Here is a 21,078-nt window from a genome sequence, read left to right as displayed (position 1 = left end):
AATTTTATTTGTCACGTACACAGTCATACACAGTACGATATGTAGTGAAATGCTTGGACAACTGCTCGTGACCTAAAGAAAACAAAAAAGGAAAAGGCTATGAATAAGATAGGAAATAAATATGAAAAATTAAAAAGGGTAAATTTAACTAGGAAGGAATAAAATATAAATTAAGGTTAAAAATGAAATAACTGTACAACACAAATTAGAATGAAGGGTAAATTTAACTGGGAGAATAAGATAAAATATATAAATTAAAGTTGAAAATAAAATAACTGTACAACAAAATACACAATATAGAACTATATAAGAATGTATGAAGAAATATAAATAAATATATACACAATAACAGCAGCGTGATTTAAGTAATGAAGTGAAAACAATGTCCAGAATGTCCAGTGTGTGTAAGAACTGTATGTGTGGGTCAGTACTGTGTGGTGGTGTGATTGAGAGACCGTATCGCCTACGGGAAGAAGCTCCTCCTCAGTCTCTCTGTGTTGGTCTTCAGGGAGCGGAATCGCTTTCCTGACCTCAACAGAGAGAACAGTCTGTTGTTGGGATGGCTGAGGTCCTTCACGATCTTCCTGGCCTTGGTCCAGCACCGCCTGCTGTAGATTGAGTGCAGGTCAGGGAGCTCGGAGCGGATGGTGCGCTCAGCTGACCGCACAACCCTCTGTAGAGCTCGTCTGTCCTGCATGGTGCTGTTCCCGAACCAGGTTAAGATGTTTCCCGTCAGGATGCTCTCTATGGTGCAGGAGTAAAAGTTCCTGAGCACCTTGGAGGGCAGTTGGAAGTCTCTCAAGCGTCTGAGGTGTTAGAGACGCTGACGGGCCTTTTTCACCACGGTGTTGATGTGACAGGACCATGACAGGTCCTGCGTGATGTGAACTCCGAGGTATTTGAAGCTGTCCACTCTCTCCACTGGGCACTCGTTGATGACAGGGGTCTGGTAGTTCCTCTCCTGCTTAGTGCTGAAGTCCACTATCAGCTCCTTTGTCTTACTGACGTTTAGAAGGAGGTTGTTCCTCTGGCACCAGTTCTCCAGATTCCTAATCTCCTTCAGGTAGGCCGTCTCGTTGTTATCAGAGATCAGGCCCACCACGACGGTGTCGTCAGCAAACTTGATGATGGTGGTGGAGCTGGTAGTGGCCACACAGTCATATGTGTACAAAGAGTACAGCTATCCTTAGCAAAAGCTGATAGGAGGTAATTTATCTAATTAAACAAATAATGGATTGGAAGAGTAGGGTGGTGCTTCCCTGTGTCATGAAGGGGGGCCGTAGGATGTGGACCAACTATAGAAGGATCATACTTTTCACCTTCCCTAGGAAGGCCTCTTTACCCGGGTACTGGAGAAAAGTGTTCATCCATTAATCAAACCTTGAATTCAGGAGGAGGAACATGATTTTCAGAACGTTAAACCACGTCTTTATCATCTCGAGAATATACAAGGCTACATGGCAGTTTGTCCAACTAATTACATGTCTTTTGGGAACTTGGAGAAGGCATTCATCTGTGTTCTCCAGGGTTGTGGGGTGGTTTGCAATTGAGAATGAAGCACTGGGAATAAGAATTAGGAATTCTGTGTCATGGTTCTCCTCTCCGTGAATCGCTACCTTATTGTGGTGGAAGATCGCTACCTTATTGTGTGTCCCAGGGATCCCAGGGGCTATGTTGTCTGGGGGCTTTTGCCCCCTGGTAGGGTCTCCCATGGCAAATTGGTCCTGGGTGAGGGACCAGACAAAGAGCAATTCAGAAGACCCTTATGAAGAAAACATAGAGGGAACAGTTTACCCTGCCTGGGATAGGGTTACTGGGGCCCCGCCCTGGAGCCAGGGAGGGTGCCCGAGGGCGAGCGTCTGGCACAGCCCGAAAAGGGGACATGGGCACATCCTCCTGCAGGCCCACCACCCGCAGGAGGTGCCATAGGGGTCGGGTGCATTGTGTGCCGGGCGGCGACCCGGCCCCGGATAAAGAGGATGAAGATGGATGGATGGATGGGTCATGGTTCTCAGTAGGAAAAGGGGAGTGTCCATTCCAGGACAAATTACTGCTATAAGTGGAGGAGTTCAAGTATCTTGGGGTCTTGGCACCGCTTGAGTGATTGGAGAGTGGAGTGGGAGATTGATAGACAGATTAGTATGGAATGCAAATAGGCTGTACTAATCTGTTGTGGTGACGAGAATGTTAAGCGTGAAAGCAAAAGTGTTGATTTACTGGCTGAACTGTATTTCCACCTGGAGAGTGACAAAAAGAATGATTTTGTGGATACAAGTAGCAGAAATTAGTTTCAAACCAATTTCTTTTGTTAAGTAAATAGCCCTAGAGTTGTAACACCAAAACAGCTAAATCTGACTGTGCCTAATTCCCCCAGTAAAATCTACTGCTGCTTGCACTGCATATATCCTTCAAGGAGCTTCTAAAGTAACTATTTACTATATCATAATGATAGATCCCTGCAAAACTTAAAACACACACATATTAGGAATCTGTTCCAAACATAGCACAGTTTTGAGCCACATTCCCAGAGCTCTTGCAGATTTCTTCATCTTAAGTGTTTTCTTTCCTTTTTCTCTGTCTCTTTGTCTCATTTTTCTACTATTCATCTTGATGACATCTGTAGAACAGCTCACTTAGAATATAATGAATGCCTGTTTCAAGTTGAAATAAGAGACATTTCATAAACACTCTTCTCCAGAAGGTGCACTTTCCTGTCAATATGAAAAAAACTGCTAAGCACTCAATCCTTAATCGAAAAGCTCTTTGCCTGAAATGATTTCTGCAAACTTCATGAATTATTTAAATGAATGAAAAGATGGAAGTAAAGTGGACCAATATGTCTGATCTTTGATACTGGAAGAAAAGGGGGAATAAAGAAAAAATACTGGACCCACTGAATGAAATGTCTCTTTAAGAAAGTGCTCTCCACTGCCTTGGAAGAAAAAAAGTCTTGTTTATTTTTGCATAGACAGCGATTGTAGAATAGAATACAGTAGCCCTTTATTGTCATTGCCCATGCACAAGAACATTGTATTAACTAGCTATAGGGGCCATTACAAGCATCAAATGAACTTGAATGAAATGTCTTTCATCAATAGAAAAATATGATAAGTGCATTGGAAAATGTGGATCTTTTGATTAAAAGATATGTTTTGTTTTTAAATAGAGGAAATACTTAAAATAAGATCTACAGTAACTACATTAAAGTATGAAACATACTTAAGACAGAGCTTACAATTCAAATTAATGTGCTGCTGTTGTCAAGCAGAAGTAAAAGTGCATTTATACTAACCTCATTATACATTCTCAGTATCAGTTCATTAAAGGTCAATGAATTTGGCAAACATCACACCATGCTTTATTTCCAATTTCTGCAACAAAGCATTTTGAATTTGCCACAGCACTAGTTCACTTTTGGCTTGTTTACCACAGCCACAGGAGCACTTCCCTCAAATATCTCTGTAATACTTATATTGTATGTAAAATGCATAGATTCTTAGCAACTATGCTGAAATTAACAAAATTATTGGGCACAAGATATATTTACATTATGGATTTATTAAGACACTATTTTGGGAACACATAAAGATATATTATTAAAAAAAACAGGAAAATATTTCCAGAGCCAACAGCTCATCCCACGTATGTGACTTTACATTCAATGCAGAATTTAATTTAAGGAGAGAGACAGTAAGAGGGAGAACTTGCATTTCACTGAAATGTTTCATCAAGCATATAATAAGAAGGTGGGGTGTGAGGAAGAGAAATTTTTCAAAGAAGAAAGAAAGTTGGGCTGAGTGCTAGAACAGAGAAGCGGAGCTGACGTGTTGTCAGACGGACTCATAACCTGGTTAAGGCAGATCAGAAAAGGAGAGCCAGCGAGAGAGAGAGGGAGAGAAGGAAAGAGAGGCAGGTCTGTCATGCACAGCACGGAGCCTTTTCTTCTCCTGTTGTCAATTAGAGCAGGCAGCTCTGCACCTGCATGTGGATGCCAGGCCAGCGCTTCTAGCCAGCGTTCACCTCGGCACTGGGCCCGCTGTCCAACCAGCTCTTAATGAGGGGCTTTGTGTGGATAAAGGGGGCTGGTGCGTGTACTCAGGCGCCCATACATGGCAATTAGGTTGAATCAATCCTGGGGAGAGCAATGTCTCTCTCTCTCTCTCTCTCTCAAATACGTTATTCTTTATACTTTACTTAAGTAAGACTGATGGACTGACATGTAGACAGGGAATTGCAAGATTTTCAAATGCGTGGGTATGAAAATGACTAATCCTCACGGAATGAATCATAGAGGATGACTTCTTTGCTTGATACGTTAAAGCAAAATTCATTACAAAGTGGAATTTACATAGTTCATGAAAAGCCCAATCTTGGACCAACAAATGGGTTTTCTATGAGGCCCACATTTAGAGGATTCAACACAATTTCAGTGGGATGCATTTCACAGCTGTCTTACAGTTGTTTTTTCTGCATAACACTGAAAAACAATTAGGATGCTTAATGCTCAAACAGAAAATGTGGGAGTTGATGAAATGAATTGCCAATAACTTGAAAATTGAGTTGGCTCCAAGATTTAAACTCTACAAACCTTGACTTTATGGTTTAAAGTGTTGCAAATAGGGACACATATTTACTGAGCTGTCACAGATTATGGCACTGAAATGTAAATTCAGTGTAGATTTTCACTTCAAACAGTATGCCACCCACAAATAGCTTTTGTGTTTTCTCTGAGAGCTAGTGTATGAAAAGTATACCTAAGTTATATGAATACGACTAATGGGAAAGCAGGAAGAGGGAGACTAATATGCAAACTGTCTCAGAGTAACCTACTATGCAGAGTTCAAGTGATAAGACTGGATATATTACCAAGCTCAAGCAGCGTTTTTCCTCTTCTACATTCATTAGAGGCTTCTTGTACATATTTTCTTTTCCTGTGACGATCGACATTCATTTCAAGAGACAGGACTTAGTTAGAAGTTAAAGGTAAATTTGACAAAGGACAAGGAAAGAAATTATTACTCATCAGTCACAGCTGAGCTGGGAAAGAAAATGATGAAAATCCTTATTTTGTACGATAGTCTCTCATTTCTCTGGGTGTTTGGTTTCTTTAAATGGAGCCTTCCCCCCGTTAAAGCAAAGAGCTTTTCTAAAGCCACTCCTGAGATGTAGTAAAGTCAATCCAGAGGTCTTGTCACTCAAAGGCCTAGCATAAATGGCATGTCAATCACTGCTGAGAGCATACCTCTTTACAGGATCATTCCAGTGTGACAGAAATTTCATTCTTATTTTTTTTACACCGCCTGAAAGCAATCACATTTATAGTTACCTGGGGTTATTTTTAAATTCAATGTGATGAGCAATATTTTTTCGGGAGTTTTGCCATCCAAGCTTTGTTATTGAATGGCTCCCAACATTGGTAAATCAGTCAGTGAAGCTAATCCATCTCTGTGATTGAAAAGATAACACACACATTTTGCCAAGCTACTTGACATCACAGCTTATTATGTTGTACCGATTTCAAAAGTAGCCTGTGGCTATCATGTTTCTAACCAAGCATATAATTGTATTATTGTTGCAAAGCTACAATACCTTGTGTTGTCCTATTTTATTTTGGTGTTTCATCTATGTTTAAAGACATTTTTTTTCATGTCGAAAGACAAGTTTGGTACATAGGTGCCCTTGATTTTGAGAATTAGGACATCCTCGATAAAAATCTATTCTCCTCAGTTCTTACTGGTAATGGGCATCATTCTACAGAATGAGATGATCAGTCGAGCTCTTTAATGAAATCTGAAACATTCATTGGTAGGGATGAGTACCGGTATCTGGTGCCATCATGGCACCGGTTCTGACATAAACGGTAGTAACCAGACCGAAAAGCAGCGCACATTTCGGTGCTTTATTTCAGTGCGTTTTTTCCTGAGATGTCACACACTTTGAATTCTAGCCAATCGTTTTACGTTTCCGAGGATAGTAGGCGGGCCCAGGTACGTACGTTCTTTTAGAGCAGAGCTATAGATTAAAAATGCCCAAGGTGAAGCGGTCAAAAGTCTGGCTGTACTTCACAGCAAAATATGCAAACTCAGCAGCCTGCAACAAGTGCTTTAAGGTAATACTGTGATACTGTCAAAGGAAGTAACACCTCAAATCCGATGAAACACCTGGCGACGCATAGCGTTTTTTTTAAAAGCCGAAAAATGCGCCGTATTTGATAGCTGCGGGTGGGTTGCCAGTTATCAGACCCGGAGCAACATCCCCCAAAAACCCGAAGAGGAGAGTCCTGGCCCCTAGCCCTGCCAGTGTAGCAGAAATGATGACGGATGATGATGCAGCAGCAGCCGTTCTTCTCTGCGTGAGTAGCTTAATGTTGTACGTGTACAATTTATGTTGTGTTCGCTAACCACGTTATTACATTAATACATGTAAGGTGAACTAGCAAACATCATCATAGTTACATGCAGCTGTCTTCTTGTTTGATGGCAGATACTCCCTTCACCCTGGCCAAAAAGGCTAAAATGACCAAAGAAAAAGTGGAAAACAGTTAAACATGAGAGGTTTTTGGACAAAGTTTGTATTTTTTCCATTGTTTAAGCACTGCTTCCAGCCAAGAGTGATACCATATATGCCCCATAGCTGCAGAAAAGATAACATTGTTATCTTTTTACAAAAAAACAGCTGAACATGAGAGGTTTTTGGACCCATTTTGTGTTCTCCATTCTTTAAGCACCGGTTTGAGCACCGTTTAAGCACCGGCACCGTTTCAAAAGTACCGGTTTGGCACCGGTATCGGATAAAACCTAAACGATACCCATCCCTATTCATTGGTGATATCTTCTGCACCAACATCAGCTTATTGGACACTGTCAGCATGAACTTGCTTGCAGTCTCATTCTTCTATTTGTTTGCTACCTCCAACTCCGTTACCAAACTATTGGTATTCTACTTGTTCACTTCAACTTTGATCCAGATTTAGTCTCTGTAAAGTGATCATTGCATTGCTGTCAGAAAAACACAGTTTTTTCATGTTCTTTTACCAGCTATCATCTAAGTCTTTCTTGACCATCCACTTACTGTATATTTTTCATCAGATGCGGCCTCAGTCTTTTCCTACAGCTGGTCACATTCATCCACAAGAGCATATTTATGCGAGCCTCACGATGTTGGTATATTGTAAAAGTGATTTTCTGACGTGGGTCTGCTGTAATCGCCAAATGATCTTACAGGGAATGACTCATGCCACGTTTTGAGCATTGACTCATGTGCCTTTTATCCTTAAAATAAATGCAATCAAAAAAACTTAACTGGGGCTTCTGTATGCACGTCTATCACACGCACATAGAAGCCCTAGTTCTGGTTCTAGTTCTTTGCATGTCCTTGAGTGATAAGCACATGTTTAAGAGTGATAGGTGTACAATGGAACCGCATTACAAAAGGCAAGAAGGAGTCTGGTGCAACTGTTAAAGGCAGCAAAAAATCTGTGGGTACTGGACAAAGGGGACCTTTACTACTAGGTTGAAAGGTCCCCACGTGCCTGACATTCAAAACGTCATGATCATTGTTTGGCAAGAGGCCAGAAGAATAATGTCTGCAAACTGGCATCGTGAGTAAGATCTACAGTTAGGGTATGTGGATAGAAGTAGATTTGATTTCGGCTTCATCGGAAAATTCTACATAGTGTCCCTCATTGCCACAACAATCAATCCCTGTGGACAAGCACATTGCACAGATGCAGCATGGCTGAATAAAGCTGCTTCTCTATTTTCTCATTAATGTCTCACCAACACAATTAGTCCGCGATTATGTAAGACAATGCGTGTTTAAAACTGAATAACATGTCAGATTAACTCTTATAGTCAGCCCGCTCATTAACAGCTGGTGGTTTCCAAAAATGTAGCATTTACATTTATAAGAAATCTGTAGGATTAATGAGCCTGTCAATTTCTGAGGAGAGAACTTTGTTATTGACTACAATGATGCTACAAGTTTAGAAATAAGAATGAGTCTGAGGTCTTACTTCCAAAGTTCTACTGTGCTGACTCAAGATCTCATAATAATTCTGTTTTCTCCAATTTGTACACAGCTCTTTTTCAGGCTCCCTTAGAGGGTTTTTCAAGCATTAACAAAAATCTCTTGTCCTATACTGAATTCACTCCTGCGAAACCAGCTTTATTATTTTTAAAGAGAAGATGTGCAGTAGGTTACATGTTTTTCATCATTAACTTAGATCATACCCCCACGCTACACTGTGTATGCTACGCTTCAGCTAAAGTATATAATAAATGACAAAAAATATATAATTAATGCAAGATTGCCACACAAGAATTGCTGGATCCAACACTGAATCCATCATGTGTCCTTGCTCCTTGACTTTCTGACATGCTGCCATTATCTCCTCTGAGGTGCAGAGAAGAAAACAATCCCTCCGCAAGCTATTAAAAGATGACAGGGCCACGTCAAAGGATGAATTTGAAAAGGTAGTAGCTGCATGAATAGGTGGCACACGCTGGCCATGAGGACAAGTAGGCATGATTACAAGATAGGGTACAAAAATAGTGCATCAACATGTGGAAAACCTTAAAAAGTTAAAATATGAATTCAAAAATTCCAAAACAAAAAAAGTGCCTGACCAACGGATCTCAGTGAAGACTTACTCACAGCAAATATATTTTTAAAAAAAGGAAGTAAAATGTTCTTCAAAGAAAACCTCATGCAAATTTTCTCTTTTAGGACACCTTATCATCTGACAATGGGCCCTCTCAGGTCAGAGAAGGAAAACTGAAATAAAACTCCAGCAGCTGAGTGCCCTCCACTGCCTTCAACACTGTGGGGGTGTGTGGGTCAAGACTCCATCATGGAGTCCAGAGTAGGATACTGCCATTGCAGGAGAGCTGGGCAGCGAGTGCCTTTTCTGGCTCCAGGCTCAGTGACACATGCATTGACCTAAACACATATCAGTGGGTGGAAAAACATCAATGCTTTATCTGATGTAGGTGCCCAAGGTTTTATGTTTTCACCAATTATAGCTCAGCATTGACTGATGTTTGATCCAATATGCTCCAAAGACACACGTCAGTGTAGCCATGTGGTTATTTTTTGGTTAGTACTGTATTTTTCATATATAAATATAAGTTCATGTGATCAGATTCGACATTATAGAAGAGTTGGCATATAAGGACGAAGACACAGATGGTGTCAGTGTTTGGAATCTGTTCAATACAGTGCATGTTTTATACAGAAGGTTTGGGTAATAATGAGAGTTTGGATAGAACTGAACCAAACCCCCAAAAAGATGAACATTTAAATGGCTACATTTAGCAAAGTTCTGTTATATTAATTTTAGTAAGCCCGTAATGAAACTGAAACAAAAATACATGGGTGCTGTGCCTCTGTGACATATGTAATGATTGTTTTTCTGAACATTCTGAAGTGATTAATGTGTTCTTGCAATTCTTAACAGCATATATTCAACAACATGTATACATTTTATGTTTAAAATGAGCTCAAGTCAAGATGGCAACCAGACTAATGCGTGTCAACCGTGGTTAATAAGCATGCAGTCCTTGTAAAAGATGGGTTACTTTCAAGGTTTCAATATCCACTTCTGAAAAAGGGTGGACCATTATTTTGGATCCACAGGATGAACAGCATTCACTGACAATGTTTATTGTACATCTTCTTTTTCCCCCGCTAGGAGCCGCCACCGCAGCTCATCTCCCTCCATCTTACCTTATCCCTTATCCTATCGTCCTCCCTGGCAGCTCCATATTCAGCATCCTTTGTCCAGTATGTCCCTCCTCTTCACATGTTTGAACCATCTCAGCCTTGCCTCTCTGACTTTGCCTCCAAACTGCTCAACCTGAGCTGTCTGGCATATTCCTGTCTAATCTTGTCTCGATACCATCTTGTAAATCTTCTCTTTCACTCTTGCTTGCTACCTTTCTGTCACAAATCACCCCAGATACTCGTCTTCACCTACTCCACCTTGTCTATACTCTCGCCTTCACCTGGCATTTAAACTTTTCTATCTTCATTACCTCTACTCCTTGCATGCTCACTTTTCCACCTGTCTCACTCACACACAAATTATATCTTGTTTCTACTGACTTTTATTCCTCTCCTCTCCAGAACATACCTCCACATCTCCTGACTCTCAGACTCTCACTTCCATCTGCACTCTACTCTTATTACAGATCACAATGTCATCTGCAAACATCATAATCACTTAGTCAATGAGACTCTTGCTTGACCTCATCTGTCAACCAGACAAGAAGGCACTCAGAGCCAGTCCCCGATGTAATCCCACCTCTACCTTGATCTCTTTTGGCACCCAATCACATACTTTCTCAATCCACAAAGACACAGTGCAACTCTTTCTGACCTTCTCTATACTTCTCTATCTACACTTAAAGCAGACACCATATCTGTAGTGCTCTGTATCAGCATGAATCCATACAGCTGCTCACTGATCGCCACCTCTCTTTTTAACCCAGCTTCAACAACTCCTTCACACATCTTTATGGCATGCCTCATCAATTTTATCCCCCATTTGCTACACCTCTGCACAAAACCTTTGTTCTTGAATACTGGAACCAATAGACTATTGTATAGTACTCTATTCCTCAGACATCCTCTCACTATAAAGATTATTTTAAACAATCTGGTTAAAAAGTCCACTGCCCTCTCTGTGGGGATTGCAAAAAGCAAAACAAAACACAAACAAAAAAACCCCCACAAAGTTTGCTCAACAAGGTACTTTTTTATTCTTAAGTGTAGCAACTGCTACAAGGTTATTTGCAAAGCTGATGTGAATACAACCATATTCTATATATTTTTAAATAAAGGTAGATGACATTATACTCTAAGGCATGCTATCTTTAGGGGGAGATTTTGGGTGAACCAACCATGTAAACTGGTGTTAGTCAGAGCTTACTCTCTTGAGAGCGTGAGAGTGAGAAAGGGAGCAAAGCGCATATGTGAATCAGAGGCTGATGCAGTCAACTGCAATCTTTTCACGGGTGCTGCGTGATTATATCCATAAACTAAGCAAGAAAACCACAAAACATTCAGGCATTTTAGTAGATGTGGAAGATATGAAGCAGTGCAGGGAAGGGGAGGTGGTGTATTTCCTGTGAGGCAGGAGATATTAATTTATAAGCAGAAAAATCAAAAACAACAAACAGACTAATATTTTGTTAACACACCTCACCTGTTCCTTGTGTTTGTACCTCAAACCACTTCTTTGCCTGAGACAGTTCTCTGCTTCTTTTTTCTCTCTTCCACAAGTTCCACACCTACGTTTTTTACCTTTCTTTTTGCGTTGCAAGCCTTCCTTTGCCAAGGTTGGCACAGCTCTGCTTTACATATTTCTTTTCCATATTGACCATCTGTCTCACACAAACAGCTTTTTGAATGATCTCTCTCTCTCACTAATGAATACTATTGGATTTCTTTTCTTTTACTCCTCTCCATCTGCGAAGATGCCTATGATTAAAGGTTCTTACATAAATTAGAATGACATTTTTTTCAAATATTAGTTGTTTTTAAGAAATGCAATGCAATGTTACCCTTTTTGCCTCCACGTCTTGCCTTGTAAATGTGATAGATAGATATCACAATCTTTGCAGTAATGTACGAATGAAAATTTCACTCAAGGGTAGCAGTTTATTTATTAAGCATAGTGAGCCCAGGATGTCATTATTCTATGAGAACAGTAATTAGACTGCAAGGTTGTTTGACTGCGGTAGGTGGTACATGCATATGAATTTCATCTCTGAACTCATTAAAACATTTATATACTCTGTGTGTGCGTGTGTGTCAAAAAACAAAAAACAAAACCCGACATGCAGTTTGAGTACGACTAAGACTGCTTATAGGCAAGTTCCTAAAGATTCCAAGACTTTAACTGGCCTGAACCTAAATGAACATAATAATTCATCTAAACTATTCTGTTCTCTATATTGTGTTTCTTTGACTGGGGTGGTTCAGATGGTCAGCAGGGCCTTCCTCTGTCAAAGGGACATTTTGACAGATCTTTATTGTAATTGGCCTCACAGGTAATAAGAACCACTCATCACCCCATTGGTCTCCCGCTGTGCTTGCATTCCCATTATCCCCCACTCGTTCCAGTTCATTAAACCTCTAGCAAGACTGGCCAGAGTGGTGCAGGAGAGGATGGAGCTTTCCTTTTGGTTAAGAAAATCCATATTCCTTTGATGCCTATCCAAGCTCTAACTGACAGAGAAATATTAATGGTGTGAGAAATGTTTGATAAATAGTTGTAAACCCTTTAAAGACCTGGATCTGCTGCTCTACTTTTTTTTTTCTTACGTGTCATCATTTTACAAGCTATATTATCCCATACGAAAATGTTGTTGGAGGTTAATGAATCCAGTAGTACTCTCCAGTTATCACTGGGGTTAGTTCTATATCGGTTAGTTCTATATCAGGACAGCAGAGTAGGAAATGTTTGTGTGTGTGTGTGGAGGAGGAGGTGGAGTTCAGGGACCTTTCTGAAGCATTCAAGAGTCTTCCCTCCAGCCTATCTTCCTCTTGGTTTTCTGACCTCTCTCGCTTTCCATCTGGGCATAATAGAAAATTCCTCTGATATCACTTCACTTTTTAAGCTTTTGCTGTGTTTTTTTCCCATCTATATGTAGTCATGCTTTTCAAGTTCTTACCAAATGCAGGTGAAAGTCAGAACTGCCAGTCAGACTTTTGGTCTGAGCAAACAGCAATGTATTTTGTCATTCAAAGATGTCTCTCCATCTCTTTTTTTCTTTTAATGTGTTGCTCTCCTTAAGGCCTCCGAAAAGAGAGGTGGAAATTTTAGCTTAGAGCCTGTCTTTTATTTTGTTGATTGAAATGAAATGAAAAGAGTGGTCAATGCTGCACTTCACACTCAAAGGTTCATTTTGAAATAGGTAACAAAAATGTGCTCTTTGATAAGCTGTGGAGCAAAAGGTGTGAACACATCACCAAAAATAACCCAAAACTTACCATTGGGTTTTTTTTTATGTGTTTTAAAGGCATTTTGCTCCAAATCATGCATTTCATCACTTGAAATAATGTCCAATCATTCTGCAAAACAAAAAATGAATGAAAATCAGTTGTGAGGAACAATGGTAAGACACACACACACACACACACACACACACACACACACACAGAGATACACACACACACACACACACTTGTTTTCATATCTTAGTGAGGACATTGCATTGACATAATGCTTCCCAAGCCGCTTACCCTAACCCTAACCATCAAAAATGAATGCCTTATCGTAACCCTCAGCCTAAACCTAACCATACTTAATTGTAACCCTGAGAGTAAAACCACACTTTGAGCCTCAAAAATGCCTTCTAACTTGTGGAGACAGGCATTTTTCCCCCATAAGTGACTGTTGGTCCCCACAAGTATAGTAGCATGCCAATTTTCTGTCCTCACAAAGCTGTCTAAACATGTACACACACACACACACACACACACACACACACACACACACACACACACACATTTGAGAACTTGCAATGATACCATTTTGGTCATTTAGAGAAAATTGAATGCATTTTCTCCACTTACTTCACATTTTTGATTCTTTTCTAACTCTCTTAACTCCTTTTTTCAAAAATGCCATTTAACTGTGTGTTTTAAACATTGGTATAACTTGAAATTACTGCACGCGACTAACTCTTGATCATCATTACCAGTTGCATGGTTACTACGTGGGCTAGTTAAAAATAACATGTCTCATTCTGAAGTGAGTACAGCTTGCACTAAGCTACTTTAGCACCTGTGATCACAGCTAGCCATTGCTCAACAACACCAGGAGCTAACACCTGGCATTGTTGGCATCTGCAGGGAAAGGAGGGGTGTGGGGTGGACACACACACACACACAAACGCACAAACAAATGGATTACCACTTGTCTGCAGAAAGCTATGGCTCAAAATACTGTGTCCAGGGATTTTCAAAATTACCCTCTTGCTGAGTTCAGTCACAGTAAATACTTGAAAAATCATAACTGGTTTTCTGAGATGCCCTAAGGCTGGCCAGGGAAGCACTCCATCTTGATTTTCATGATGGTAACTCTCCTATTATTAACTTTGTGCAAGGTATCGCATTTTTGAATAAGAAGGAGAAAGCCAAAAGGAAGCTGAAACTCTTGTGCGGAAATAGCAGAAGCTATTATCATGGTGCATTATTTCCAAGCTGCCCTGTGGTGGCTTAGATGGGCCTCGTCATTTGTTAAAACAACAACAAAAACAAACAAACAAAAAAAAAAACATTACAAACACTAAGCACTCCTGTTTTCTCCTGGCAAGGCACTGTCATTTTCAGGACATGAACATTTGCTCAGTCAGGCTCTCTCATTCTCTTCCTTGACTTCCACTTTAGTGATACTGTCATTTTGGAAACATTTGCTCACCAACCACCCTTCTCTGCTCTTCCTCCTTCTGTCTTCCAACGATTCTCTTCTCACAGCCTCCTCCTCCTCCTTGTTTTCCTCCTTCTCCTACACACAGAGAAGATAACGTGCAGCAGTTTCAGTCTTGGCTGTGTAACGACTTAGCACACCCATTTGCGCCTTTTATATTCATGCCATGCACCTCAAATAGCATCGAGAATTACATCCTGTAGCCTCAGCGAAAAAAGGAAAAGAGCAATACAGAAAGTGCTACAAAAACATACCGTATCATAGCTCAAAGTATTAAAATGCAGCCAAAATATAAATCCCTCTAATGATACCACGGGGGATAAAAAGTACTACAAGGTCAGTAAACTCAGACACATTAGCCTATAAATCCCCGCAGAAATATCATAGTGATTTCTCCACAGGCTCCCTAAGAACCACTACATTCTTGGCAGCACAAGCCGGACGCATGCTCCTTAAATCATTTTAACAAAGGACTATATTCATTCCACCTTTGTGTAATGTGGAAAGCAATAAAATCCTCTCCTGAAACCATGTGCTTGGCTGTATTGTAACAGGAGATGTGTTTTTGCGCATGGCCGCATGGTGGCATCATGCGCTGCGCTGCTGCTGAAGCATCAGATCCCAGCGTTACCTCACGAAGAACCCGGGACTCGTCCTCATCCGAGGCACCGGCAACCGGGCTTTCCTCTACGGCACGGCTCCCACTCTCATCCTGTGACTGCATGCAAGTTTCTCTCCCCACCGCCCCCATTCTCCGCTCAGCGAACTGCTGTAGTTCTTCTCCGCTCCTGTCAAAGCAAATTGGCGACCTTGACGGTGCGCTCTGGGGAGGAACTTTACGGGGGGTGTGCTCCATTTGTGGCGCTCCTCTTCAGAAAGGAAAGGATTCGAGGAAAAGTCTGTTCTGTGCTTTGGAGAAGAAGAAAAGAGAAAGAACAAAAACACCTAAGCACTCCGCCGGGGACAAGGCGAAGGAGGAAGTTAAGTAAAGAGAAGAAGACGAAGAAAAAGAACAAACCAGCATCTCAAGGACGCACGACGTGTAAGTGGGGAAAGGTGTTCTATGAGGTGCAGCTTTCCTTCTTACAGGTGCAGCAAGAGACAGACTGTACTTGGACTTAACCTGGATTCATCTAATTGAGTTGCATCCTTCAGATAAACAAACGCGCTCTGTTTCGGTACTCCTACGAAAATATTTTACCATCAACGAGGCTCGTGGAACTGCAGCGAACTTAGACTGTAAAACAAACACACAGTTTGACCGAATTTCTCCGGTCGCCACAGGCTACGGCAGAGGCTTGGTTTTGCGCTCCGAGGTCGGTGCGCTCTGCTCGACTTTAGTGGTCGCAGGTCCTCCTGACAGAGCGAATCAAGCAGCAGGCGAACGGCACCACAGCCACGGCGGGACTCGGCCACTACGGCATGCTTAAAGCTCACCGGGCACTTGTTGTCCAGTCCTCCAGGTTTGGGACCATGTTTGAGGACTCCTTTAACAGATCGATGTGGCGCGTCGCATGGATTTTATTTTTTTCCTTACTCATCCACTGCGCACAACCTCAAGGTAAGAAGAGTGTTGGATCGCTACTGTACCGATGAACCGATCACACCGGCCCATTGGTGTTTGTAGCTACCTGCTGTGTTAGATGTTAACATGGAACCCTTTCCGGTGTGGTGTGGCACCGGAGTTTTGCAGTCTTCATCCTTTTGCACGTAGCCCACAATTTTCTCATTAGGCTTCACATCAGTGAGATGCTGAGCTCTGTTAAATGTGGCACCACTCTCACGTTTAATAAACATTTAAAATAGGCTTAGTTTTCCCCCACACTTAACGTATATCAAACTTCATTGAGTTCATCCACACCGATGTGGGTTAAGTCTAGAATCTAATGAGACACATTTTAAGGTTTCTCAAGTTTTCAAAAAAGACCGTTTTAACGAATACTCTTATTTATTTCTTTTTTTTTTTACTGCTGTTTTTTTGTTTTACAGTTTGAACATGTATAATGAGCCCCTCTGATGTCACGTGCCATTACGAGCCAAGCTGTTAAAACGTTAAGCTGATTAATAAGTACAAAATAATTAATCACTCTTCCCCGCAGGAAACTAAACTTTGCACGGCAAACAAGCGCGGCAAACAAATACATACATATTGAAATGCAACGATTAGAGCGGGCACAGAGAGGTAAAGTATCAAATGTTGAAAATTAATTGGTTTTCTGAGAATTATGCAGCCTGAGCGGAGGGAAGCACCAGCCAAGTGTGGCAGTTCACAGGGAATCGGTGGCGTTTATCTTCTTTTTTTTTATTATCTGTTTTTCATGAGTCAAATTCTCAGCGCAATAATCCCACAAGATCTCCTGTAATATTTCTGTGGAGACTCGGTGCCCAGAAAGGGAGTCTACTGTAACCTCAGGCATTCTTCCTTTCATTTTTATCCACCTATCACAGAGCTGCAGGGTGTTTTATTTTTTATGCTGTTATGCTAAAGTCGGTTGCTTTTTTTTTTTTTTTAACTATTCTAAAAGAAAACCTAGTTGCTCCGGGAGATTAACGTGTACATTACTGTCACTTTGATTCAAACGCACATTTAGTGGGGTCAGGAGTTTGCACCATGGGTCCTTGCTGTTGCTCCAGGGGTTCCTCGCTGAAGTAGAGCCTGGAAAATTGCTAGAAAATGAAAATGGAAACATGATGAACTTGACTGAGGGTTGTCCTCTTTCTTCACACTTCAAAGCTTCATCACACACTGCACAAAGTGGAACTCTTGTACTGTGTCTCTTTGACCTCTCATTCAGGCATGTTCAGAGTATATATGTTCAAACATATGTACTCTGAACATGGATCAGGAGACTGTGACAGTCTCAGGATGACAATCTTCTCATTCTTTGCCTTCCTCTGCTGCACCACCTCCGCTCAGGTTGTTGGGATTCAGGTACTGATGGCTCTATGAAGAGAGAGTATTGCCGCTCAAGATAGACTCTAAGCTCTTGTGGGGCTTACTCAATAATACAATGTAGGAAAGATGAATTTAAAAAAAATGTGCACACACAAACAAACAAGGCAGATATCCATCGTTCACAGGGGCATATCCCCGCGTTTGACATTTACAACAGATTGATAACTCATGTGTCCTAGGGATTAAGAGTCCTGACATTGTTGCTTTCTCGTTTTCTATAACTGCTTCTCTCCTGCTGTTTGTATCTGATTCTAGATGCTTTGCCCCACTCTTCTTTCTTTCCTTCTGAATGCTTATTTAACCAAGCAAGTTAAATAAGAACACATTATTTACAGAGGTGGCCCGGGGAGAATGTTTTGCGAGTTTTTCTGTGGTTATGCACTGATGCATACAGAAATTATGCATGCATGTGACTATGTATGTTGGGGATGAAGGCTTGCAATCACTCTCACTCTCTTTCTGCTCAATCCATCCAGCAGCAGCTCTCAGATTCCATCACATAGTCACTCTTGGGTCAGAAAATGTAGGATTTAATTGGACTCTCTTCAGACCATTCAGAGTGCAGCTCGTTGAAAGTGACCCCAGTGTGGGATGCTCTCTTTCCACCCGATGATTAAAGAACATGATGAGGCAAGTAGCCTGCCTCTGGATGGACATGTCAGCCAGTGCTTGCCATATTTTAATGACCAGTCTGCTAAAACAGCTTTTTAACGATGGGAGAACAGCCTTCATCAGACCAAAGTGCTATGAAGTCTTGCTTTAGGGCTTGGTGAGCAAAGAGGGATCTTCTTCGGTCCTTTTATTTCATACATTGTCACTCATCGTCATTGTGTGGCAGGGAAAAGAGTAAAAAAATGTCTCATTATTAAATGATGTACATCAGGATTAAACTGATGGCAAAAAACTTGCATTTAGTCCATGAGTAGTTCTGATTTATCCAAAATAGGAAAGTATTCCGTGGTTTAAACAAAGACCCTTTAACTTTTAAACACTTTATTTTTGGTTACTGACACATAAGCACACTCTTGTCTTGAAATTGAATAAAAAAGCCTTTCTGCAAACTCAGTCTGGATATTGTGTTTAAAGTGACAGTTATAAGAGCTGTCTGGTCTGTCCCCACTGTTCACTCTCATTCGCTTACTGAGGTCATGCCGAGACAATGCTGGGCTCGCCTGCTGGTTTTGTCATTTCTAACATGTCTATTTTGGAGCTTTGAGCAGCAGGGGAGGACTCTATTGGAATGTCATGTTTGGCACAGACACATCGGCGTCACTCAACGTCTGCAGATTATGTTGACTAGCTACAGCTCAACTCGAGGAGCTTCGCAGGGACTTCAGGATTTCATTCTGTCAGAGGAGTGGCACTCAGATTAACATTAGTAAGCGTGGTTATGACAGGGTGTGTGGCGCTACTAGGACATGGCGCAGGAATCAGCCACAACATTTTTAGAGCTGTGGTGTGTTTGTAGCTTAATGTATTGGACATGAATCTTGACACAATCATAGAAGTGCAGTGCGTCATCTCCATTTTCAATCTTAGAGGAAAGTTGATTGAAATTGTGTGAATGAAAGGAGATGGTTGCCTTTTGGGGAAAGCTCTTGACTTGTTTCGATGAAAGTAAAAGCTGCATTTTCAAGGGAGAAATGTTGAGATAGAGGTTTTTGCATTTTTGTTACCTTGATGTGACTCATCTTTTCCACTAAATGGTCATTGTGTGTTTTATTTGCCCACACTTGAGAAGGTAATTTCCAGCCCCTTTGGAGATAAACCTCCGACTGCAAGTGCCTGAAACACTGTGTATAGTGAGCAAGGGACACTTTAAACCAAGACTATTAATCTATTTCCTGTTACCCTTTACAGTCACCTTTGGTCTTTTGTGTATCACATTTTTTATTAGTAGCAAGTACACATGTTCTTTGTAGGATTACTGAAACTTATTGTTATGGATTTGAACAAAGCTGAAGTAAGTGAATTGAGCTAAGCCAAAAAAAAAAAGAATCAACTGAGATTGGACTGAGAATGATTTGTGGAGACAGAGGGGTTGAGAGAATGTCTCCAGACTACAAATGTCCTGATTTGTCACTCATCTTAATTGACAGACTGGGGATCTCTGTTTCCTTGTAGCAGCTGTGCCCTGTGAAATGATTTTCAAAGGGAAGGAGAGGGAAAAAAAGCGAGGCTGTCGTAGATCCCTGCAGCCAGCACTTTGGCAAAAGGTCACAACATATCGCTTTTAGTATTCAGGGCTGGCAAGAAAACTCATGGACAAAGTCCAGTGATAGATTTCTCAGAGGGATGTCTAGAGTTTCAGTGCGCTACATTCAATAAAACAAAACTACCCACCGAAGGTCTCTAGTAGTGGCAAGTCTAAGAGAGAGGTGTAACTAAAGACCTTCTGTTTTTCTCTCTGGATAGCACTTTCAGAGCTTTTTGAAGTGGGACTTTTATTTATTGATCTTGGCCCAATTTTGCAGTACCATACAGCCAAAAAGGTTAAGAGTGGGACTATGTTATCAAATTGCCACACATAGTCTTTGAAAATTTATGACAGAGCGTACTAATTGCTTAGATATATGTTTAAAAAAAACACTTCAAAGAGAAATATAAAGAAACACTCTCTGCACACTATCAACGTGAGAAGTTTTCTGTAAACTTGTATTGCTCACAAGTGGTGCTTTTGCTTGAGTCGGAGGCTGTTCTTTAAATTGCACAATGAATTATTTAATTAGGATGAACAATTCTTCATGATGTAGAACCAACAGAACATGAACTGTCACTTCCCCGGAGAATCATCGCGGAGGGAGAAGAATAGGAAGAGGAGGAAAATGATCCTGATTATGGTCGTCTGCTGTTTGATCTTTGTGACAAAATAGTGTAAAAATTGATGCGCTTAGATGGGAAAGAAAGGATGAGAGTTTAACGTGAAGAGAGGTGGCATAAATATGGAGCCACCAACAGTGGCTCACTTCCTACAGGGTGCTGCAGAGTAACAATAGCAAGGAATAATCGATACCATTTCACAACTTTCTGTTCTGTGATTGCTTCCCTAAATTCCCCCATTGGCATGCCAGACGCTCTCCCTTTTTTCATTTTTAGTTCATGGAACATTGTAAGAAGTTAAATCCTAAAATTTCAACCAGCTTCTCTCTTGGAAATAGCTATGTAACCTCAAAAAGAGGCATTTTATTGGAAAATTGGAAATTTCAGATTATGCTATTCTAAGTGCTGTGCAGTCCAGACAGTTTGACCAGAACAAACTGAGGCAATGATGTAGTAGCCTAATTCACAAATAGTCTCTTTAAGCCGCTGTCATTTTGCCCACTGCCTGGAACATGGCACAAAGGAGTCTGTTTGCCATGGCTGTCCTATTTGTCTTTGCATGGTTATTAATTTGGCTTCTGGGAATGGGAAAAGAGGCCACCCAGACCAGCTGGGAATTGTCAGTATACACTGAGAGAGAGAAGGGTCATTGCTGAATGACTGAAAGCAATTTGAATATTTTTGTGAATCCAAAAAACAGAGGGTGTACTCTTCTCCCTTTTGGCTTTAGTAGTGATGATGAGTTGGCTTCATTGTTCAGTCATATAGTCTAATTGGGGCAGTGACTATACTGGATTAAACCAGCACTGCTGACTGTCTTTTTTTTCTCTGACATGTTCTTCTTTGATCATTCTGCTTTGCACTT

At 41.0% G+C, this 21,078-nt stretch overlaps 3 protein-coding genes across 10 annotated transcripts in view; 1 reads left to right on the top strand and 2 right to left on the bottom strand.

Annotated features, from left to right (window-relative positions):
* The window catches only part of LOC309713261 (uncharacterized protein), a gene marked incomplete at its 5' end in the record, with an annotated part of 37,106 nt that extends 21,813 nt beyond the window's left edge, over positions 1–15,293 (bottom strand). The window contains 4 exons of one of the 2 annotated variants that reach the window (XM_082544760.1): positions 6,478–6,510; positions 12,997–13,077; positions 14,429–14,515; positions 15,069–15,293. In XM_082544760.1, the coding sequence (XP_082400886.1) occupies positions 6,493–6,510; positions 12,997–13,077; positions 14,429–14,515; positions 15,069–15,293 (411 nt within the window). In that variant the 3' untranslated portion in view covers positions 6,478–6,492. Of the gene's footprint in view, positions 1–6,477; positions 6,511–12,996; positions 13,078–14,428; positions 14,516–15,068 lie in introns of those variants that run through there. The other variant, XM_082544761.1, reaches the window with a different exon arrangement.
* Positions 1–21,078, bottom strand: part of LOC309713259 (uncharacterized protein) — a 396,604-nt gene that overhangs the window by 60,931 nt on the left and 314,595 nt on the right. The window lies entirely within an intron of this gene.
* The window catches only part of sdk2b (sidekick cell adhesion molecule 2b), a 284,764-nt gene continuing 279,530 nt past the window's right edge, over positions 15,845–21,078 (top strand). For all 5 annotated transcript variants that reach the window (XM_082544730.1, XM_082544731.1, XM_082544728.1 and 2 more), the window contains exon 1: positions 15,845–15,998. In XM_082544730.1, the coding sequence (XP_082400856.1) occupies positions 15,860–15,998 (139 nt within the window). In that variant the 5' untranslated portion in view covers positions 15,845–15,859. The remainder of the gene's footprint in view (positions 15,999–21,078) is intronic.

The sequence above is a fragment of the Aulonocara stuartgranti genome (assembly GCF_965226115.1).
Source record: "Aulonocara stuartgranti genome assembly, chromosome: 8".
Classification (NCBI taxonomy): domain Eukaryota; kingdom Metazoa; phylum Chordata; class Actinopteri; order Cichliformes; family Cichlidae; genus Aulonocara; species Aulonocara stuartgranti.
The sequence above is the reverse complement of the archived record's forward strand: the minus strand, read 5'-3'. Positions and strand labels throughout refer to the sequence as shown.